Source organism: Morus notabilis, unplaced genomic scaffold, assembly GCF_000414095.1.
Source record: "Morus notabilis unplaced genomic scaffold, ASM41409v2 Scaffold855, whole genome shotgun sequence".
Classification (NCBI taxonomy): Eukaryota; Viridiplantae; Streptophyta; class Magnoliopsida; order Rosales; family Moraceae; genus Morus; species Morus notabilis.
Window position 1 is genome coordinate 155032 of NW_010365497.1, and position 24647 is coordinate 179678.

The window sequence follows — 24647 nt, forward strand, 5'->3', positions numbered from 1 at the left end:
TCGAGATCTTTCTATTGACACCGGCGGTGTCAAAAATGGAGGTCGGAATCTTAACTTGAGTATTTGGCCATTGATGGTTTGTGTGAGAGAGAACGTGAGAGGAGAGAGAGAATGAGCGAGAATAAGAGAAAGAAAGTGTAAGAACCCTAAAAATTTCACTATATAAAGTATCTGATTAAGGTAAGATTACGTGCCTGATCTTATCCTCAATTATTTCTTCTAAACAGATTAAATTTATACTGATTAGAGGTAATTAGTTTAGCTCACGTAAGTTAATCTACTACTTACAGTCCAATATTAATTTCTGAATAATTCAATATTGTTTTATATTCTTACTCGCGTAATATTTCAAACTGTTTCAAGTCTTGAAATTAATTTTAGACTGAACAAATTCTAAATTTTAATTTTCTGTATTATATCCCAAGAATGATGTTTCTGACAGTGTCAACTCCCGAGCTCATATTGTACCCATCTACTATAGGTATTTATCTTGCGACTTTAACCTAACTGTCTGGCAATTAAGGATTTTTTTTCTTCTTTTAAAATGTCAGTGCATTTTTTTATACGCTGCTAACATCGTGCTGTGCTTGGAGATTCTTGAAATTAAGATTCTCAAACTATACTTGTACTGAAAATTATTCCGCCTTAAAATACTGCGAGAATTTATCGATCGAATTTACTTGATTGAAACATGAACTTAACATGAAATTTGCTATAGAATTTAGGAATACATATATTAATTCCATAAATCCTCCATTCACAATATAACATAATATTTTCTAAGAAAATCCTTGGCTTAAAAATACATGAATTGTATTATTTAAGGTCTGAAATTTTCTCAGTCATTACACTTTTGATGGGACATTTTAACCTGAGGTTCTTAAGAAATAAAAGGAATTCATGAACCCAAGTTTCTTTTGGGTTTTCAAGGTTTGAACTCAAATTCAAACCCTACAAATCTCACATCAGGTTCAAACTCAAAAGGTTCAATCTAGACCGCCTTACCAAACGAATCCTCAGTTTTTTGAAACAGTCTAAAATATGTCTTTGATCTATCAACTCTTCTAAAATATGAAGACTGCCTTTACTAAGGGGAATTTCTCCGGCAGGACATTCTTATTGGTAGGGTTAGTTTTTGATAGTTAAATCGAGTAAAAATCGCACCAGATTGAAAAGTATACAAAACATACGATTTTTTATACAAATCTGACAGTTGAAAATGGAGAATTACCGACAATTCAATTTTTTCTGGTCCTATGAGAGAAGCTCTCTTACTATATATATATGGGTCCTTTTATTTAAGAAAATTAAACAAAAATAAAAAACTAACACTATTTTATTTCTATCATAGTTTTAAAAATCATCTTGTGCCACTAATAACCTGCAGGTTATTTTTTCGTAATCTGCAGGTTATTTTTTCGTAATCTGCAGGTTATTTTTTCACAACCTGCGAATTATCTTTCGTAACTTGCAAGTTTTGTTTTGTTTTTTGTTTTTTGTTTTTTTTTGTTTTTTGTTTTTGTTTTTTTGTTTTTATTTTTATTTTTTGTAGTGGCATTAACATTTTGTGTAATGACATAAATAAAAGAGTTGGAAAAAATAATTAAACTTAAAATTTTCTCTTTTATTATAGGGCTTATTATACATGTAGTGCATGGCTTTGACCTTTGAATTTTATTAAATTTACACTAACAAAATAATTTGCAGAACAACAGTTTTGATACATATCTAATTGTTAAAAATAGACACCTACCATTATAGTAGTTTATTTTTTCAAAACTTGTAAAAATCTCCATATATAGTTATATATTATTTATAGACACTAACTTTAATATCAACTTTTGTATCAACTCTTGACTTGTCATTCGTTTATAAATAGGTGCAACATCTTATTATTAATTATTGTGACAATAATTTGAATACATACTAATAAAATATGATAAACTCGTAAATTGATAAAAGAAAAAATAGATATTAAAGTTGGTGTCTAAGCATTATTCTATGTTAAATATTTGATAGAACCGGGGAAACTCCAATGAAGGTCGGTTGCAACGGAAGTCTCGACTCCAGAATAGTTTAGTTTTAATTTTATAAACTGCACGATTTTGATACGCATGCTTTCATAACGTTCATGGTAAAACTTTGAAAATTATATTATATATATATATATATGTATCTCAATAATCTTGTTTCACTCTGTTCATGCTTTTCAAATGGAACATATGCGAGTTGATCTAGACAACCTGAAGTGCTGAACAATGTCTGAATGTGGTGTGTGTATATATATATATATATATATATTGATGTCACCTCTTTAAGGATTAATTGTAAATTTCTTTATAGATAAGTATGAAACCTTTTCTTAGATGTTTCAAACTAATGAATATGTTTCCTCTAAAAGAGATAAAAGAGAGAGAGAGAGAGAGAGACAAGAAACTTGGACAAAATATTTATGTCAAAGTGGATTGGATATTCTAAATAATTTTTCCTAAATGCGTTGAGCAAAAAGGATTGTAATTTCCCTCAAAATAATCTTTTTTTTTTTACAGAAAATATAACTCTGTTCTTTTTGTTTTTGTTTTTTTTAATAAAAATGTTTTTTCATTCAACAAAGACAACATTGCAATGAGAGATCTTAAAAAAAATATCAAGAATGATGTAACAAACAAATGATTAAAATAATCAAAACAGACAAAGAACATGAAGAATTCTCTTTCAAAAAAAAAAAAGAAATATATATATATATATATATGCAGAATTTATGTATTGATTTATTTTTTACCTATGCGCTCATTTTGATCGTTACGCTTACAACTTGACAAGAGAGACAAATTTGAGCTTCATAAAAAGTGAACTTTTGGCTCTTTTAAAGCGCTCTCCACCTCCGGTGTAGGTGTATTAAAGGAGAGAAGGGTGACTGGATTGATCTTTCTTAGACAATAGGTGTATTAGGTCTATTTCTATTGAACACATGTACTCTGTGGACATGATGGCGCGGTAGACTGGCCACTAATAAATTTCAACTAATTAAACACTTCGAGATTTTGTTTTTTCTAATGTACCTTGTATTTTGTTTTGTTGAATTTAATTGAATTATCACAAACACTAACGAAACTATATAATTCATAGACTAAGCAAACTATCCTAAATCAATATGGTGATAGAAACGAAAAGCGATGGACGGAACGGAATGTATCATACTAATGCGAAATATGATTATTTATTAATTAATGCAAAAATTTCCATTTCCTTAAGCATCGTCCAGCTTGCTCGTAATTATTATTGTCTGTTCTTCATGTGTGACAGGGTTGAGTCAAAATTGGTTGAAAAAATTGTTCAAGAGGTCTTGAAGAAATTGAACGAAATGCCATATTCAAGGCCTGATTTTAGTAAACTGGTTGGAATTGAAGAGCACGTAGAGAGGCTGGAACGATCATTACACATTGGCACTCCATTTTTTCGCATCATTGGCATTTGGGGCATGATTGGAATAGGGAAGACAACTATTGCTACTGTTTTATATGACCGGATCTATCCTCACTTTGAAGGTTTCTACTTTCTCCGAAATGTTACTCAAAAGGCGGAACGACATGGATTAGACCATCTACGAAATACTCTCCTTGCTCAATTGCTAGGGGAAACAAATCTGAATTTAGGCCACCAATCTTCAGGATCAACTTCTATTGGAGGGAGACTTTGTCATAAAAAAGTCCTTGTCGTCCTTGATGGTGTGGATGACGAAGACCAATTTGATCAACTTTTACCAAGAGAGCATATCGATTTTCACACTGAAAGTCGGATAATCGTGACAACAAGAAGGGCACAAGTGCTTAGGAGTATTAGAGCTAGTGAGGAATACAGGGTTGACGAACTAAATGCGTTCGACGCCCTTAAGCTTTTTAATTTGAATGCTTTTGAAAATAACCCCATTAAGTCAGATTTTGCAGACCTATCTGTTAAGGTGGTTAACAATCACGCTGGCGGTGTTCCGCTAGCTCTCAAACTTCTTGGTTCATACCTTGGTCGTCGTATCAGCAGAGAAGCATGGGAAAGTGCATTGGAAAAATGGGAATTTGTTCCGAACGAGAATATTCTGAAAGCATACAGAATATGTTATGATAGCCTACATCCTACTTCTAGGAATATATGTCTTGATATTGCATGTTTTTTCAGAGGTGATGAAAGAAATTTCATAGAGAGGATATTGCACGGCTGTAAATTTTTCCCAAAAGATGGAATAAGCGATCTGATTGATAATTGTCTCCTAATAAGCACACCCGATAACAAGATCTCAATGCATGATTTACTACAAAGAATGGCTCAAGAAATTGTTCGTGAAGAATCTGAGAGAGAGCCTGAAAATCGCAGTAGGTTGTGGATTGCAGAAGATATCTGTGACGTACTTGAGAAAAGTATGGTAAGAGCCAAAAGCATTTACTACTATTTTGTTTTTGGTCTTTGAAAAAAAAAAATCAAATTTCTATAGAAAGTTGAAGATTTGAGTGTTAAATTGTTCTTATATTTATGTTTATGTTCTATTAAATTGTCAGGGAACTGCAAAACTTGAAGGCATGTTTCTGGATATGGCAAAGAGTGAGAGAGAGAAGCTCATAATTCCTTATAAAGCCTTCTCAAATATGCGTAATCTAAGATTGCTCAAAATTCATGATTCTCGCTCAGTCGAGGTCTGCAAAGTGCACATTCCTTGTGGTCTTGAGTCACTTCCTAATTCACTTGTATATTTCCACTGGCATTCGTACCCTTGGAACTCTTTGCCATCAACTTTTGCTCCAAATGGCCTTGTTGAACTCAACATGCCATATAGCAAACTAGGAAATCTTTGGCCGACTGGTGTTCAGGTATGCTTAAGTTAGTTCATACATTGAATTTTTTACTTTATGCAACTACATTCTGACTTATTCAAGATTCCTCTTATTTATTTGTTATTATTTTTTTTTTACAGCATCTTGGAAACTTGAAAAGGATCAATCTTAGCTACTCAGAACGCTTGTCTCGAATACCAGATCTTTCTCGAGCTCGTAATATTGAGAGTATAAATCTTGAAAGCTGTAGAAGTTTGCTTGAACTTCCGTCATATGTTTCCAATCTTGACAAGCTTACTTCACTAAATCTCAAGGGCTGCTCATCCCTTCGAAATTGTTACGCATTTCCAAGAAACATTAAAAGTCTTGATGTGAGAAACTGCACAAAGCTTCAGACTCTCCCAAACAATGTTTGTGATCTGGAACATCTTTGGTATCTTAATCTTTCGGGTTGTTGTCAGTTGGTAAACTTCCCAGAAATCTCGAGGCCCATGAAACGTTTGGAATATCTCAAACTGAAAAGAACATCAATTATAGAGCTACCCGGGTCGATTAAAAATCTCTTAGGGCTTAAAGTACTAAGCCTGAAAATGTGCAAGAACCTTCAAGCTCTCCCAAGTAGCATCTCTTGTATATCCACTCTTCAAAAGCTTAAACTTTGCCATTGTTCAAATCTTAAATCCTTACCCAAGCTTCCAACATCTGTATCATGGGTCGATGCTCGGTACTGCTCATTATTGGAGTCTGTCTCGATTTCAAAAGCTGAACTCAGAGACGTGTGGAACAAATTTGTATTTTATAACTGCCTAAAATTGGATCCAGTTTCTCGCAACAACATAATGGCGGATGCACGGCTTAGAATTCTGCGGAGTGCAGTGATGGCAAGAGAAGATGTCTCTCTCTCTCACTCTCTCTTTCTCTGTTAACAATAAATTCCCAGTTGTCCATATATAATGCTCACATTTAATGACTCTTATCCATTCATGGTACAGGGAGAAAGCAAGACACCAGATGATGAAATTTGTTTTCCAGGAGAAAAAATTCCAGAGTGGTTCGAGCATCAAAACGACGGACATGAAATAAATGTCGAGCTTGATCATCAACCTGATTGGTGCAATCAGTACTTCTTGGGTTTTGCGTTTTGCGCTGTAGTTGAATTCCAGAATGTTTCTTCCGACACAGATTTCCAGCTTCATTGCAAATCCGAGTGCATATTCCCCGACGGAAAAACGAATAAATGGTCCCGCAGTTGGACTTGGCATTGGAATTACCTGGAAGAGGAAAGCAGTACTATGAATTCTAGTCACATATTTTTGTTTCATGATTATTGTTGCAAGACGTACTGGAAGTTTCCAATAAATTGTGAAGCAAGTTCATCCACCAGTAAATTGACAACTTACTATGACAAATCCTCGGCCACATTTTCTTTTCACCCTGGAGACTCAAGGGGACGTGTCAGCTCTTTGAATTGCGAAGTGCAATTTTGCGGGGTCCACCTTCTCTACACCCATGATTCGGGGCAGTTTCGAGACTTTGAGAATTCACCATGGGAAACACATCGTATGATGTCTATAGAAGAACGTGGCTGTTTGGCGCCTGCTCCAAATGATTTCCAACGAAGACCGATTTCCTGTGATTGCTAATTATGCTGCTCCCAGCTTGGAGGTATTCTCTTGTCTCTAACTAATTTAACGAACCCTTTCATTCTCTCCATACGCTCAAGTCATCACCTCTCTCTTCATTTCTATAAAGATATTAATAAAGATTTTAGTTAGTTGATGATACTAACTAACTAAAATATTTATTATTACATATAAATTAAAATATAATAATCGGTAATTAAAACTTAACGCGTGTAGCACGTGGAGTTCAACTAATTATAGAAATAAGAGTCATAAATTTTCAGTTATTCGCTTGTTATGTTAAAATAAAAAAGAAAGAAACAATCATATACCATATATCTTGGATTTACTGAGAAAGTATACAGTTCATTTTAGACTCAAATCACTTCTCCATTATTAAAAAAAAAAAATCACATATCCGTTTTTAATATCTAAATAGTGTCTAACTAATCAAATTATGTCACATTTTTTTAAAATATTTAAAATATTTTTTAATTGACATTTCATACTTTAATATTTGAGTCCATTTAATGGCATGTTATAATATGATTAATTAGTTATCAATTAAGACACTAAAATGTGACATACGATCCCCTCATCAAAAACATATAAGAAGACAATATTTTAAGTGCATATTAAATTCATACCCTGGATTAGTTATCAATTAAGACACTAAAATGTGACGTACGATCCCCTCATCAAAACATATAAGAAGACAATATTTTAAGTGCATATTAAATTCATACCCTGAAGCGAACAGTGCCTAACTTTGACTATTGAAAAGTCCAAAATATTCTTGAAGGAAAAAAAAAATTCACATACATTTGAATTTTTTTAGCAAAAGTTTTTATTATTTTCTTTGATGTAATTTTGTTATTAAATTAATTAAAATTGAGCATTGAACATTACATCGTACAAATTTGTTGCACTCTTTAAAATTTCTTGTATTGCATTCAATGAGGCTCGAAACAAATGGTATGCATTCTCTCTCTCTCTCTCTCTCTGTTTTTTTTTTTAAGAATAAATGGTATAGTTTCTCAATAAACAAAAAATATACAGTACTTAAAAATATTTCTAAAAAAAAAAAGAAAAACTCTGCTTATTTACTTTTTTCATGTGTGTATATATATATATTAAAAAAATTCAAATTTAATTTAAGTATTATTTTTTTCAACTATATTATTTATGTCATTCTAAATAATTAAATGACATTATGACCTTTATTTTGTTCTTATTAATTGAATGATATTTTCTTTATTTTTTAATAGATTGTCATAAAAATATTTTTTTTACCATCTTAAGTGGTATTTTTTATTTTTTCCCTATATATTTGAGCAAAATTTATACACCCAAATTTTATTGAAAATTTAATATAACAAAACAATCAACAAAACCCTAAAGATGAAATAGCGAAAATGTTTTCCCACATTTCTAAATGACTAGTACGGATGAGCACGTGCGTTGTACACGCGCATACTTATGTTACAAATAAGGATAATACCCAAAATACCCCTTATCAAAATACTACTTTCACTTTTGTGATTATGCAAATATCTAAACACCAATTTATAAAAGCGGACCCAAAACACCCATTGAAGTAATTAAAATTTTCAAAATACTACGATTAGTCTTCCTAATTTTTATTAAAGACAATCTAAAACATTATTAAATCAAAATGTTTACTTAAATCAATCTTAAAAATTAAAAAACTCTCAGAATAATTGAAAATACATCTTTAATTGGAATATTAATTTGAGCATTTTGAAAAAAATTTATAACTTTTTGGTTAAATCATATCTAAAATTACATTTAATGTAAATTGGAAAGGATAATCATAACATTTTTAAAAATTTAACTACTTTAGAGAATGTTTTAGGCCTGCTTTTATAAATACAAAGAGTGTTTTGAGCATTTTTATAATAAGATAGATGAAAGTGGTACATAGAGTATTTTGAGTATTTTTCCTTACAAATACATATAAACATATATGCACGCAGGTGACAGGCATTTTTAGACAAATAATCGGAATCTTATATACATACATATATATATATATATATATTCGTTTAAAAAATATATATATATATATATATATTGGTAGCTTGCATTAAGTATTTTGCTTTTCAAATTTTTTTTTTTTTTCCATAAAAAGGATGTTATCAAGCAAGGTGAAAGTAACTAAAACAATAGGAGGTTTTGCAAGAATCTACTCTTAACATATATCCAAGACTAAAAATATATGTAAAATATCAGATTAGATGATTGGAAATTTAGGTATAAACATCAGCGGTGATTTTTTTTTTTTTTTTTTTTGAGGGTAAACATCCGTGGTATATGGAGATGACCGTTAGACTAAATATTCAATCATTTTCCTTCTCAAAAAAAAAAATATATATATATATATATTCAATCATTTTTAACTTTATCAAAAAAAAAAGTATGTGGTAATCCTCTTGAAAAACCTTAAAAACGCAATTAAAAATAACAAACCTTAAAAACGCTTGCTGTTAAGTTCCCATAAATTAACGCAATTAATTGTAATTTGTGGATGACTTTTTTCATTATTATTTTAACTGGCTGTGCCGTGGAAGGATGACTTACACTAGCTCGCTTTTGACACAGAGATTTTTGGCTTCCTACGGTATGTGTTCCGTCCTGTCGCTGGACCAGTCACATCAGGTGTCGATCCATCATATGAGGAAAGGCTAAAAAAATTGCAAGAAGATATCAACAATCTGCAATCTGGTATGAATAATCTGCAATCTTGTATAAATCGGATGATGGCACAACATGAACAAACTTTGGACAAGGTTATTTTCGGAAACCAATTTCTGAAGCAGTTGGAGATGAATATGCATGCCCAGACCGCTCGTTGAATTGCCTGTACGCCAACTTTATTCGCCTCTTTTTTTTTTTTGTATCATTATTATTTGATTAAGGCGGAGTCAAAATTATGAACTTTTGGAACAAATGTGTGTTAAGGATTGAATAATTTGAATTTTAGAACTCCACTAAAAGTCACTGTTAAAAAAGTTATATATTATGACCTTACAGAATAGTTCCTCACATATTTCATTTCCACACAATTACAAAGGAAAATTCTCCGTCAAGGGTGCCTATTGGGCTATTCAGGGAGCTCAGTTTGATCCAAAGGAGAAACGGTGATGGACGAAACTATGGTCGTTTCATCTACACGAACGGCTGAAAGTGTTAGTATGGAGACTGGCTCATGACACACTAACTACTAGGTGTCAGATGGCCAAACTTTGGAACGAAATCGTTATCGAACTGTTCCGTTTGTGCCAATCTGAGAATAAAAGCGTTCTTCATATGATGGTAAAATGCTCATTTGCTAGAGTTTTATGGTTCGCATGGAGACGGGGTGTTCGCTGGGATGGTGTTCAAATATATAAGACACTACAATTCGGCTGTTAAGAGGTTATTTTAGACCCTCCTAAAAACTTGACCATATACCCGTTGCTGAGAATGAGTTTTCTTTATTTGCTGCTGTTTTGATGAACCACATATGGGAAGTGCAAATATATATTCAGGTATTTTGTGATCGTTTGCTTGAAATTTTCAGAAATTTAAAGCCGAGTCTTAAACAATAGTCTATATGATAGGAGTTCTGTTAACTCTAAGCAGCATTCAGTCACTTGGTCTCCGCCCTTGGGTTGGTGGCTAGAGATCACCGAGGTATTCCTATTGTGGTTTGGACTAGATACCATGAGGCAAGTTCGGCACTGAAGGCGGAACTAGAAGCGTTGAGAAGGGCTGTGGAGTTGGCTCACTTCAAAGGCTGGAGACTGATCAGAGTGACAAGGCTGCTCATACGTACATTGTGTGCTTGGGCTTTTGGGAGCAAATTTTCCGGCTTTGTGCTTCCTGGGATGGCTGCCCCAAATGTGGTGGCCGTTTTGCCATCTGAATCCACTTGAATAAAGTTCTTAAATCTCAGCCAAAAAAGAAATCCACTCTAAACGCTAGGAGAATTTAGCACTACAATCGTTTATATATCTTTGTTATGTCGTTTGTTTGTTATTAGTTCATCGCTATTTGTCTAGTATGTCAATCGTCGTCAAAATGTAGCACATTGCAATAGATTTATAAGTTTGGAAGACAACTTGTCAAAATTAAAAATTTAAGAGACAATTTGTTAAACCACGACAAATTTGGGAGGCAATTGTGCCAAAAACCATTTTTCTAATATTAAAGAAACCTTATGCTGGAACATAAAATAACCATTTTGTGTTCTGTCTATTAATCTAAATAAGTGTATAAAAAATGTCTTTAAAAAGTTGCAAACTGATGATAAACGAGGCATAGTAAAATTCCTTAAACATCACACGGGATCATAGAGAAAAATCCACCCCAATGCTATCCATTTGGACCCTTCGATCAGCTTTTACGAACGTGTGGACGCATCCGACGGATGGGCCCATCCCAAGTTCAAGTATGCTGATGCATCCTACATTCTTGCAAGAACAAATAGAGCTAAAGCGTTCTGATTGCAGACTATAGAAGTAGAGATCCGCTACAGATAGTCCATGCCAATTGTTTCCCATGAGCCCAAATCACTATAATGGGTCATAGCCTACTTTCTACCAAAAAAATATAGATATATATAATATACCTATATGGGTCATAGGCCACACTTGCAAGCCTTTCTTGGTCTACCAGCAAAGCCTCAAGCACTATCCCTGAATCCTTAGAAATGGATCAGGTCAAAAATTACGACATTATGATGCCAAAGAAACTGCTATGTCCCTTTGCAAACAAGAAACCGCTAGCATTTTATATTTCTACGTCTGCTGATTTTATCCAAAACAAGTCTGTTCCTTCTATGCACATACTGTCTTCCAATCATGATGTCATAAAGGATAGAAATGAAGAACAAAATCACTCTTTTTCTGGATAGGAACAGAATATTATCACATGGTCATGAATATTCCAAAGACAAAGTATCATATCATAAACTTAAACTAAGCCTAATTAATCCTAATTATAACAAAATACGCGCTTATTTTGACTATCATATAGTTACCATCATCATTCAGTCTTTGCCACATGACCGTTATCATGCTGGTTTACATTCATTCACACAAATGAAAGCAAGATCAAGCATTTTTCTAATATTGCAGAAACCAAATACGGGTACAAACAAAGAACCGTTTTGTGTTTTGTCTCTTAACATAAAAAAGTGTATAAAAAATGTCTTTTATGAGTATTGGTCGGCAAGGCCTCAAGTAACAACCGGTGGATCTTACTTCAAGACACAACATACCTGAAAAGTGATAGATTTTATATTACTACTTACTAGTTACTCAGAAACCATGTTTTTTTCCCCCTTTCTTTTTTAATATCCCAGAAAAGACTTGACCAAACTTGTTATTCTTAGGCCTTTTTTAGTCAGAAGGAGAGAAAACATGAAAGGAGGAACGCCGTACATAGAACTTAGGTGAGTAGAATAAAGAATAAAGAAACGACCTTTCTCTTATTATGTTAGGTGTAAATCCCCTCGTTCAATCCTCTGAACTATAAAATGATCCAAAATGGGGCTTGAATCTCTTTTTTAACCCATTTCCTCTACTCCATCCTACCAAAATGACCATAATCCTAAAGTTATCCAGTAATTATCCTATTATTGTTTTTTCCTTCCACTTTTCTCTCCTACCAAACAAGATCTTTGTCTGCTCCAAAGCCTCAATATGCATGCCTTGCTACACAAACTAAGCCTCAAGACCAAACCCACCGGCCTAAGTTCCAAACCTATTCAACTAAAACAAGTCCAAATATTGTCTTTTCAAACATCTCCTAACACATGTATTACAGACTCGTATTTTGACCATCAAAGAAATTTAATCCAACCAACAATCTTTGCTCTATTTTTTTTTTCCTTTAACACTTCACATTACTTGCAAGTAACTCTCCTTTTGAGTCCATATCACATGTAATATTAAACAAGATATCCATGAAAAAAAAAAAAAAAAAAAAACATATTCTTGTATAATCCCAGGATCACAGAATCTGGGTCAATCTGCAGATCAAAAACTCCAAGGAGTATAATGCCACGTCCTCACTCTTTTTTGTTCTTTTTTTCCACATCAATCATGAACATGAATTATGGTTTTATTAAACTCTACAAACTAACGTGCAGAAGCCAAGTTCAATGATCCTTCTACGTGTCATGACTTGTGAGATTATTTGTGCTTATTAGTCACTTTTTGATAGCACTTCTATCACTTGATTGAAACCTTAAAATGACACCAACAATAAAAAAAGCCTAAAAAATAAAAAAAGAGGGCAACATATTTTGTCTAGAAAACAAAAGTAAATCTACGAGAAAATGACAAGGACTCTCTCTTCTTTTTTTTTTTTTTTTTTTTGTTCTTTTTTGTTTTCAACCCCATTTCTTGGGAAACACATTGTTTCATGTGACAAGTTTTAGAAAGTTATAATGAAAGCTACATGCCAATGTATGAGGTTTCATGTGCTAATGTTTCTCCAATTACTTATAGGCTATAGCCGACCACTGAATAAGAATTCGTTTTTATATTTGGAGTTAATGAACCAAAGATTATAATACTAATGTTGGAAAAATGTTGTCAATTATCAAAGTTGGCGGTCTATTTTTTTTTTTTCTTCTATGCTCCACAGGTATGATTTAAACATAAAGCTTTAGACTAGAATACTGCACTAGATTAATAGAACTTTTCAAGCTTTCTCACCTTTTATATTTCTTTTAATCCCCACTTAGCAGATGACAAATTAAATTAAATTAAGATGGATGTCGTGATTGGCCTTAGAATGTGATTCATGTGAACTAATGATAATAAGTTTTCAACTAATGTGTGCAATAAATAAATTAAACTTTTATTATTTTTTTAAACATGTATATTACTCCTCCACATGTAGTTTTATTTAATAAATTTTCTTGGCGTGAAGGGGAAGTTAATTGGCCAATTAGGATCTCTTTACAGCCTAATCAAATTTTATCTTTTTTTTTTTTTTTTTAATCTTTCTTCTACGCCCTTTATTAGTATACAAACACAAGTTTCTTTCTCTAGTTAACAAAGAGATTACACCTCAAAGTGTTTAACAAAACATAACAAAAACAGGCTTCTCAAAAGACATCTCATTGTATTGCTTAAAATCCGTACACTAATTTTTTAGAACAATTACGTGCACATTTGAGATACCAAAATTCCATATATAAACCTAACAGCAGCTCATCAATCACTCGGCACCTAAAAAGCAAATTAAAAAGAGATTGATCATCACCTAGGAAAAGAACGTACAAAGAAAAATGACTAAGTCTAACATGATCTTGATGATCGTGGCTATTTCCGCCATCACCAGAGTTCTAGTCTCCGGTGACAATAACACGGGCTTTGGATGCGCCGGGGATGTAATGGGACTGATGGCAAATTGCTTCCTATACGTCCAAAAGCTGCCACCATTGCCGTCGTTGCCATCACTACCAAAGCTACCATTCCCAATGTCGAACATTCAGCTGCCGAGGTTTGAACCCTCCGCCAAGTGCTGCCAGTCTTTCAGCATGACGGACATCCCCTGTGTCTGCCGGTACATGCCAGCGCAGATCTCAAACAGGATAAACATGCCGAGATTTGTCAGTGTCTCGGCTTACTGCGGAAAAATTCTCCCAAGTGGGCTTGCGTGTGGAAGTAAGCTAACCTAATTACTTAATTAATTAGTTATACGAAAAATGCTAGCGGCATTATTTTTGTCAATTTCATTACTGTTTGACACGTGAGTTTCACTACATCATTTTATATTTAAATAATAATATATCAAGTTAAGTGGTAAATGTAAAGAGTGATATAAAAAGTGTTCTAGCATTTAAATAGTAATAATAATAATGTGACATAATACTTTAAAAAAGATGTCACGCCAAATGATATTTAACGTTAAATTGGCCTTCCTTTTTTTTTTTTTTTGGAGTTACATGTTTTACTGATAATTTTGTTGATTTTTATTTTTATTTATTTATTTATTTTTCTGGGGAGCAGATTATACAGTTCCATGAAGTTTTGGTGATCATGATGACCAGCCTACATGAAGAGTGGTGACTCAGTTATTAACGTTGTCTTGTTCGAGATATAATAATTCATTAATCTTCTATATCTCTAGATCTTATAATGATGTAAATGAAACTAAGAAACCATATTGTTAATAATGTACTGTTCGATGTCTGTAATTTGTAGTTGAGTTTGAGATGTTTCTTGTTTTCCTTAATTTTTCTCCCTAGTATATTATGCTATCATGTGTATTAAGTACTTCTTTAGACTCTTCTTTTTGAAAAGATAAATTCTAGTTACTATGTTTATGCTTCTAGTTTTTGAATCATGAATTCATCAATTTTCGGAGAACAAATTGCAAACTATATATCCTAATTAAAATGCTGATCAGGAAAAAGACTTTTGTTTATAGCAGGCATACTGATACAACGTTTTTTTTTTCCCCTTTATTAGTGGGCAATGTTGGTTTTCTTCTTAAAAAGCAAATTCTATATGGAAAAAGAGATGATCATGTTTTCTAAGTTAAACGACGGGAAATTTGAAATCACAAACGATATGTCGTTTCTCAATGCAAATGGAACTTTTGGAGGCAACTTCTTATATTACCAACTACTAGTCATTCGACCAAAGAGTGAACTTCGATTTAAACGACAAAAGGTTTGAAAAGAAAGGACACGCTGTCTATTTACTACCACGAACGACGTGTAATTTGCTGAAGATAGTAGTATAGTACCACAAAATTGTCTCCTGAACGACATACCAGACTATTTTTAAAGAAAAAATAACTTGAGAATTTTTGAGACAAAATTAATGATTTCCACTAATAGATGAACTGTTATGAGACTTTTTTTCTTTAGTTCAAGAATTATTTATAAGATAAAATTTAAAACAAAAACTAATTTTAAAGAAAAAAATTAAGGTATATTTAGATTTATTCTTAAAGATTTCTCTATGGTGAGACCACCTAAAAAATACACTGTATAGCGCATTATAAATTTTTAATATTAATTTGTATAGATCTAACTGTTAAAAACTTAAACTGTTAGTGTAGAACACAAAAGGAACGAATTTACCAAACAAAATCTTGGGTTGAGTCGCGGACTAAGTCGCTTTCTTTAAGACGTTTCGCGGCTCTGTCCAAGGTAGTACAAGCAGTATACCAGCCTCGTCGTCCCCAGGATAAAACAGCCCAGAATCACCTCTGCCTCGGACCTCCTCTGCACTGAAGAAAGCCGGAATACAAACACCCAAATATTGCTCGGAAAACAGAAAGCAAGAAGAAAGTTTTTTCTTTTGATTACCAGAGAGAGCATCTAAAAACTTTATATCTCAATCTATCCTCTCTGCCTCTATTTAAAGAAAATTGTATACAATGACGATGAGGAAAGTTAGGAACAAACCATGAGAGAGTGGAGAGGATCGTGGAGGAAATCATGGACCAAGTCATTCTTGTTCAGAGACTAAGTCTTCCCCTTTTTTTCGTTCAAAATAGCAACTTTATTTGTTAATAGATAATCTCTTTAGATATAACCACTTTTATTTTTAATTAAAACAAAATTCACACTGCTCCAACAATCCCCCACTTGAATTTTTAACATTTCCATCGAGCAATATGATATAGGATCATGCATAAGCAAAGGTGTCTATCGACTTGAACCCTTACATAGTGAAGATGATTTAGATTATACTAGAGTAACTCGTAGTTTTGAACTCTATCTCTAACAACATCACACACACAACCCTATCAGGGTGAAGTCCAAAAGCCTGTGCTTTACGGCCATGCACGTATATCCCAGTCTAGTGAATGCTCTAGAGAATTTGCCCAAAATTCCATAGGAAGCGGCCACACTTCCACATTCACTTAGGTGAGTCTATCAAGAGTATTCCTATAGCTAAATACTCCACTCCACACAGAGATATAGAACCCATTAAGAGTTTAGAAATAACTCAACCTTCCATCGCTTCAGGATTTCATGCTTCAAAGTAAGATATTCGGAATATAACAAATATTGTTATATTAGCATGATCCAATTCATATCACTTCATGACTTGTTATTACCCATTGAACCTATTTCTTAGGATCTCCAGTCCATAGGTTGGGTTTCCATCACAAGTGACTCATCAATCTACGGGCATAAGTCCCATTCCTTTTGAGGTTTTGCAAACCTTTTCTCTAGCTAATCCTTTCGTCAAAGGGTCAGCCATGTTATCATCAGTACGTATATAATCCACTCTCACAGCTCCAGTGGAGAGATATTCTCTAATAGTACTATGCTTACGACGTATTTGTCGCCTTTTTCCATTATAATAACGGTTCTGAATTTTCGCAATAGCTGCAGTACTATCGCAATGGATCAAGATAGCTGGAATCGGTCTCTCCCATAACGGAATATCAGATAGCAGACTTCTTAACCATCCTGCTTCCTCACTAGCTGATGCTAGTGCAATCATCTCAGACTCCATGGTAGATTGAGCCAAGATAGTCTGTTTCTTAGACTTCCAAGAAACAGATCCACCAAATGTGCTAATATTAATAATAATAATAATAATAATAATAATAAGACTTTGTTTATATGATTGGACATTCTATATTCCTTTATTCAAGACTCAACTTAAAACGATAAAAAAAAATAGACTGAACTTCAATTCTTAACCTTATTTTAGTCATTTTTTAGGCAAAATTTAGGCGCTTTACTTTGTTCTGATATTGACAAGTTCTGTATTTTGTGATAATAGTTGGAGAAAAGAATGATTTAGTTGAAGAGTGGAGAATGGCATTAGTATCAGGAGTAAGGTCTTCACTGAATCCAAATGCCCCTCTCTTTGTGCCTGCTGCGCTGCGCCAAGTGGAAGATTTCTCTCCTGAATGGTGGGAGTTGGTGAAAACTTCGACATGGTTCCGCGATTACTGGCTGAGCCAGCATCAGGAGGAGGATTTCGATGGCAGCACCTCCGACTATGCTGACGCTGATGATGGCGCTTTTGATGCCGCTGATATATTGCCGGATGATTTTGATATAGGCTTAGATGAAGAGTTCTCTAGCCTAGATATTGGTATAGAGGAACCCGCCTTGTTATCTGAGGATAAAAGAGAAGCAGGTTTGTCCCTTGCTGATGAAAAAAGTGGAAGTAAGCCTCTTAATGGTAAGCTTAGAATTCTATTTTTTTTTTTTTTTTGGTTGTTATATATTGATGAAGTATGCTTGATGTAAAAACAAGAGAGAATAGAACGAATTTAGATAGATAAACCGAACTAACAGAGATTGGACAGTAAAGGAGGGATCAAAAATCTCAATATTCATTCGTCGACTACGTGGGAATTGAAAATATTATATAGAAACATTACATATAATAAGATAAAACTTGTTGACGGTGATTTCTCGTCAACAAAAACAGGCCGGGTTACCTTTGAATTTTCCGTTGGATTATTGGCCTTAGTGTTGAATGTGTGTGAGAATTTATTGGAGGGGTGTATTGTGCGTTAATGAAATATATGCACAAAGATATAGAAACATAACATATAATAAGATAAAACTCATAATGGATAAACTTAACTAAATCCTAAACTATCAATGAATATACATTATTGATTCGTAATACCTATATGCCCTCTTGGTTACTCAACAGCAAACAAGCTCTTATTTGCGTCATAGAATGCTTGTTATCTGAAAGAGTTAAAAAATGGTAGCACAAATTCAATTCCTATTTTGTTTTCCTGGCCTATGAAATAAAAATCATTTGCATAATTGCACATCTTAAGTCTTTGGTGCTATTACAGGTCTAAAAATGGATGCTAAAGCGATCTTGAAGAGCTTGACCGTTCCAAAATCGGCAAACGAAAGATGTCCCGTGTCGCCTGCCGGGCCTGCAAAGTACCGAGAGAAGCCAACTAAGAATGTGAGCCCTAAATCCACCCCGCGACGGATTCAGCAGCCCCGCTGAAATAGTTTTGCAGAGGAGGGTCATGTGTCACATTGGAATAGTCCTTGCAAGAGTAGCTTTTGTCTCTACTCAATAAAGTTAGGATGTGTATATAACAAGGTTGTGACTTGTGTCATCTTGTCGTTGATCTTTGTTGAGTTTTCTGCTAAATAGTTTAATTCAAGCTTTACCGTTTGAAGTAGTGGTTTAAATATAAGCGTGTGCAGGGTTTATGTTGATCTTTGGTTGCTTGAATAAATATGTTGCACCAGCTGAAGTTTGTCAAAGAGACATCTTTCTTTCTCTGTAACTATATAGTATATACCGCTTTCCATCTGGTTGGCGTTATGTGTTCTGTTCGGTTAGACTTTTTAAAAAAAAAAAACAGTAATTACATTCACGCGGGAATTACAAGCACTAATAAAAATGTAAATGACCTTACAATACATGAGATACAACCCTCAATTGAGATCCATTCCACCTAGTAGAATCGAATGACGCCAGTGACGGATCTAATATTTGAATTCAATGAGGGCACAAATAGAAACAAAAGTTATAGCACAAATAAGTAAAATTTCTAGCATTTCTTTAAGATTGAATTTTATTGATTTACAAAATAATATCATGTATACGAAAATTAAGCACAAATATCAACATTAAGATTAACCTCGTAAAATAAAAACGGCTAATAACTCTAAAATATTTTACCAATAAACATATTACATATACCTCAATATGTTAAGTATAACTTGTGATATATAAGTAGAAAAATAAAGATAGAGGAAAGAAAGTGACAAGAAGAATGGAGAGGGGAAAAAAGAAGAGATGGATAAAAGAAAAAGAAAAGGATCACAGAGAGAAGGTAAGGAATTGAAAAACAAAAAAAGAAAAGAAAAAAAAAAGAAAAGAAAGAGAATGGCTTAAAAAATTGTAATAAAAAAAGGAAAAACCATTAACTACTAAACTAAACTAGTAGTACAAATAAGGAACTATTTATTAAAAAATAAAAATAAAAATGCAAATAAGAAATTAGATTGACTCAGCAAAAACAAAAAAAGTCCCAATATAGATTCCTTAACAAAAGCCCAAGACGAGCATGGAGACTATGTTAGTATTCCATGAAAGTAAATACAAATATAACTGGCTCTTGTTATTTCAGTAGAGGCACATGCCCCCGCTAAGCCTTAGTTGTGTCCATGACGCTCAATGAGAAATACGTACATTGAGATTCAATAATAGAAAAGTTCCAATGCGTTACATTGTTTATGAGGATGGAACCTTTTTTTTTTTTTTCCGAGTATGACACAATTGTTTTTTACTATTATTTTGATTGGTATTTTAACATTTGGATTTACCATCCAAGATCCTCTAAGAAGCTAGCGCTGACATACATTGATGTAGTGGTAGCGCAACAATTCCTTCTAAAAGTTACAACTGATAGAAGAAGCATAGTTAAATTCTTTAAACATCACTGGAAGATCATACTTAATAATCCATCCTAGTGTTTTAGAGCCTTACTTGGAGAAGTTTCTAACAAACGTGTGAGCACACCCAATGGACGGACTCAAACACTTATTTGAGACCAAGGCCACATATGTCCACCTAAGTTCAATTACGCTCTTGCATCATACATTCTTGCAACAACAAATAGAGCTAAAGAGTTATGATTGCAGACCGGAGAAGTAGAGATCCGCTACACTTAGGCCTCATTCATTTTGTTCATTCGAGTTGAGAATTTGAGTTAAAAAATGCATTTATGTGAGAGAAATACTGTAGCAGAAAAAGTTAAATTTGAATTCTTGTGAAAAAATACACTATAATAAAAATTTTAATTGTTATTCGAACTAGTGAAATGAACGAGACTTAGTCCATGCAAGTTGTTTCTCATAAGCCCAAATCACTTGGCTTATCGGGTCATAGTCTACCTTCTACTGAATATGTGTGTGTGTGTGTGTAAGCCACTCTTGTAAACCTTTCTTGGTCTACAAGACCTTTCTTGGTCTACCAGCAAAGCCTCAAGCACTCCCTCCATGTGAATTCTTAGAAATGGATCAGGTCAAAAATGACTATTTTATGATGCCAAGGAAACTGATATCCCTTTGCAAATAAGAAAGTGCTAACAAATGATCCATCTTATGTCTCTATGTTGCTATTTTTTCTTTTTTTACCCAAAACAAGTTTGTTCCTTCCATTCACATATTATCATCAATCATGTCATACAACTTAGAATTGAAGAACAAAATCAACCATTTTTTGGATAGGAGCAGAATATTATCACATGGTTATGCATATTCCAAAGACAAATTAGATCATATCATAAACATAAACTAAGCCTAATCAATCTTAATCAAGATAAAATATGTGCTTATTTTGACTATCATATAGTTACCATAATCATTCAGTCTTTGCCACATGACCGTTGTCATGTTGGTTTACATTTGTTCACACTAATGAATGGAACATCGATCATTTTTCTAATATTGCAGAAACAAAATACGGGAACAAAAAAATTATAACCGTTTTGTGTTTTGTCTCTTAACATAAACAAGTGTATAAAAAATGTCTTTTGAGTATTGGTCGGCGAGGCCTAAGTAATCACCGGTGGAGCTTACTTCAAGGCACAACATACCTGAAAAGTGTGATTGATTTTTTTTTTTCCTTTTCTTTTTAATATCAGTATAGAAGTTAGACCAGTAATCTTACATATCCCAGAAAAAGCTTAACCAAACTTGTTATCTTTAGGCCTTGTTTGGTCAGAAGGAGAAAAGGTGGGAAAAAGAGTGTATGTATAAGATAATTTGAGCAAGGAAACTCTCTAAACTTTAGTTAAATTTTAGTTAAATTTTAGTTAAAATAGCTAGAAAGTTATTTTAGCTAACAAAATTTAGGTGAGTCAAATGTTTGATCATACTTTCTATTCTAACTAAACACAAAATATTTTAGTACTTATTGAATTTAAAATATAAATAATTTTATTGATATTTGGTTAGTGTGAAATGTATTCTCCAAATTAGTTAACCATTTGGTTAATGGTTAGAGTGGAAAAAAAGCTAAAAAAAATAAATAAATTATTAGCTTTTTTGACTAAAAATATAAAATGGCTAGTAAAGTTGGAGATGCCCTTCAGCGAGTGAAAAAAAAAAACGACATTTCTCTTACTATGCTTGGCGTAAATCAACTCATTCAATCCTCCCAACTTTAAAAGATCGCAACTGAGACTCGAATCTTTTATTAAGGCTTCGTTCACTTCGCGGATTCGAGTTTTCAATTCGAGCTGAGATGTGACATTTTCAGAGAGCTTTTCACTGTAGCAGAAAAAGTTAGATGTGACATTTTTTTAGAGCTTTTTACTGTAGAAACCTAAAACTAAAAACTCGAATCAGTTAAATGAACGAGGCCTTACATTTCATCAACTAATCCGTCCTACCAAACGACCATAAGTCCTCAAATCTATCCAGTAATCCTCTTACTATCATTTTTCCTTTCACTTTTCTCTCCAACCAAACAAAATCTTTGTCTAATCCTCAATATGCATGCCTTGCTACACAAACTAAGTCACAAGACCAAACCCACGGCCTAAGTTTCTAACCTATTTAACCAAAACAACTCCAAATATTGCCTTTTCAACGTCTTCTCACACATAACAGACTCAGATTTTTACCATCAAAGAAACTTAATCCAACCAACAATCTTGCTCTATTATTCCTTAACACTTCACATTGCTTGCAAGTAAACTCTCTTTCTTTTGAGTCCATATCACATGTAATATTAAACAAGATGTCCGTGAATATATATATAGGCAAAGTCTTTAGTCAGGCACTTAGAAAATGCTTGATCAGAACGACACTTGTACATTTTTGCTGAAGTGTGTATATTCATATGTGATTCGTGTATATATTTATATGTAAATATGTATATATTAAGTTATAAGAAACGACAATGTATATTAATCCTTGAAATATGTATATTTTAAAGTAATTAAGTGAATATATAGCATAAAAATATGTATATTGGGTGATTTGTTGTATTTCATGTTAATGAGCGTAAGCGACAATGTATATTAATTATAGAAACATGTATTTTTTTTATAGCAATAAGTGAACAAGGCTGAAATATGAATACAGTCCACATCACAACTAAAGCTTTATAACAAATCAAATTTTGTAGAATTACATTGCTTAATTTTCAAACGAAATCCCCAACATGCCCTTACGTATATATTGTGTTATAATGAACACCGTGTTGAGGGCTGTTAATTTTTAAAGGTTGTTTTGGCAATCCAAATAACTATTGATTTGTTAATTAAAATCATTTGACTTTTGATGTCTTATAAGGACTGATCAAATAAAATAAGAAACGCTGTCAAAAAGTCTCCCGCTAGTGCAGTGGGGCGCCGAGTGGCAAGGATGGGAAACGAATTCATTATTTCTACATCTTTTGCGTCCTAAAATCAATGCATGATTTTTAAGAAATGATGCGACATACGGCATCATGTTTTGATGAGTATTCTGTTTTTTATGATTTTCTCTATTTGAGGTCGTTTTTATTTTATTATATTTTTTTAAAGACACAAAATAAAGAAAATCATTAAAAAAAGAATATTCATCAAAAAATGGTGCCGGTTGTTGCATTAATTTAGAAAATTCAGATATTAATTTTAGAAGGCAAAAAAAAAAGAAAAAAAAATGTAAAGCTTTTACCCATCACGGGCCCTGAACTGGCCCTTGGGCACCTCACTACGCAGGCCGATGGCTTTTTTACCACGTTTTACTTTTTTTATCATTTTTTGAGGTAATTTTTTTCTAGCACGCCTAGAAAAATATAAGGACCGTGTATGTAAAATTTTATTATTTTGACGTCATTTTTATTTTATTATATTTTTTAAGGACAAAAAATAAAGAAACTCATAAAAAATAGAATATTCATCAAAAAATGGTGCCGATTGTTGCATTAATTCCTAAAATTCAGATATTAATTTTAGAAGGCAAAAAAAAAAGAAAAAAATGTAAAGTTTTTACCCATCCCGGGCCCTGAACTTAGAGATGCAAGAACGGGCCGGCCCGGCCCGTTCTTCTTAGGCCCACGTGGGCCGTGGGCCGGGCCGGCCGTGCCGTGGGCCAGGATGGGCCGTGCCGTGGGTCTTGAATGGGCTGGCCCATATTGGCCCATCATGGGTTTAGATGGGCTGGCCCATTCAAGGCCTATCTTGGCCCATCATGGGTTTAGATGGGCCAGCCCATCTATGTATGTAATTTTTTAATTTTTTTAATTTTTAAACAAGTTAACAAAAATAAATGTTTGAATAGTCAATGGGAATATGAAAAAATATATTTTATTTACGATTGCCTCATTAAAAACCTTTTCAAGGAAAACCCAGTGGGATAAAATCTTAGTAAGGAAAAAAGAGTACAATCAGAATAATTATACATAAGATGTTTACAAAATTACCAAAACAAAGAAAAAAACATAAAAAAACATAAAAAAAATAGATATTGTTCGTAATTACAATGTATTACTCCCAGTTGGAGTATCAGAAATGTCTAAATTTTCAAAATCATCAACCCAATCATCTTGAACTTGTTGGCATCTTCTGCGAGCGTCCTCCCAATCCTCGACGCACATTACTGCCTCCAGAATATCGTCACTCAAGCGTGCATGTCGTTCATCAAGTACTCTACCAATGCAACTAAATACTTGTTCACTTGCAACTGTGGACACTAGTATGGTTAGTATATCACGTGCCATTCTAGAGAGCACAGGAAAAGTTCTTGACTGTGATCTCCAAAATGACAAAATATCAAATTTATTGAAATCATGACCACCACCTTGCTCATTGAAAATGAATGCTGCAAAATTTGTTTTTAGATAGTTTTCCAATTCACTACGTACCGAAGATGTGGATGACGCACCACTGACCAAATCCGGTGTAGCTAATCATACTTTCCCATAAATTGGGTAGCCCAACCTAAAGGCTGACTAAATGGATTCATTTCTACATAATTTTATTTCTGGAGCCATAAACTGATGGTGGTTTATTTTAAACGACATCGTTTAGTAATTGTTGTTGGTAAATTGGGCAGCTTAACCAAAAAGGTTTGATTCATTTCTACATAATTTTTGTTTCTGGAGCCATAAACTGATGGTGGTTTATTTTAAACGACATCATTTAGTAATTGGTGTTGGTAAATTGGGCAGCTTAACCAAAAAGGCTGGATTCATTTCTACATAATTTTGTTTCTGGA

The 24647-nt window shown here is 33.3% G+C and overlaps 3 protein-coding genes across 7 annotated transcripts in view; all 3 read left to right on the forward strand.

Annotated features, from left to right (window-relative positions):
• LOC21391983 (protein EARLY RESPONSIVE TO DEHYDRATION 15) overlaps nt 1–18733 on the forward strand; it is a 45534-nt gene extending 26801 nt beyond the window's left edge. The window contains exons 2-3 of the mRNA XM_010108115.2: nt 17221–17628; nt 18263–18733. Coding sequence (XP_010106417.1) covers nt 17256–17628; nt 18263–18426 — 537 coding nt within the window. The 5' untranslated portion in view covers nt 17221–17255 and the 3' untranslated portion in view covers nt 18427–18733. The remainder of the gene's footprint in view (nt 1–17220; nt 17629–18262) is intronic.
• Nucleotides 3311–10319, forward strand: LOC21391981 (disease resistance-like protein DSC1). Of its 5 annotated transcripts, none has more exons than XR_002903119.1 (7): nt 3311–4417; nt 4551–4859; nt 4964–5716; nt 5816–6488; nt 9068–9328; nt 9540–9996; nt 10069–10319. XR_002903119.1 is itself a non-coding variant. In XM_010108113.2 (5 exons), the coding sequence occupies exons 1-4, from the start codon at nt 3365–3367 to the stop codon at nt 6464–6466; spliced, it is 2766 nt and encodes a 921-aa protein (XP_010106415.1). In that variant the 5' UTR covers nt 3311–3364; the 3' UTR covers nt 6467–6488; nt 9068–9456. The 5 variants fall into 5 exon arrangements, 1 of the variants encoding a protein (XP_010106415.1); XR_002903118.1 differs by having other exon boundaries at nt 10091–10319; XR_002903117.1 differs by having other exon boundaries at nt 9540–10319.
• LOC21391982 lies at nt 13752–14144 on the forward strand. Its single transcript, XM_010108114.1, has one exon. The coding sequence runs from the start codon at nt 13752–13754 to the stop codon at nt 14142–14144; it is 393 nt and encodes a 130-aa protein (XP_010106416.1).
• Nucleotides 18734–24647: the final 5914 nt, after the last annotated feature.

Bases quoted from the DNA above. Each gene is read 5' to 3' on its own strand.
- LOC21391981 (XM_010108113.2), top strand. From the start codon at position 3,365: ATGCCATATTCAAGGCCTGATTTTAGTAAACTGGTTGGAATTGAAGAG. The intron at 4,418-4,550 runs GTAAGAGCCAAA...TTAAATTGTCAG, and splicing joins ACGTACTTGAGAAAAGTATG to GGAACTGCAAAACTTGAAGG. The intron at 5,717-5,815 runs GTCTCTCTCTCT...TTCATGGTACAG, and splicing joins CAGTGATGGCAAGAGAAGAT to GGAGAAAGCAAGACACCAGA.
- LOC21391982 (XM_010108114.1), top strand. From the start codon at position 13,752: ATGACTAAGTCTAACATGATCTTGATGATCGTGGCTATTTCCGCCATC.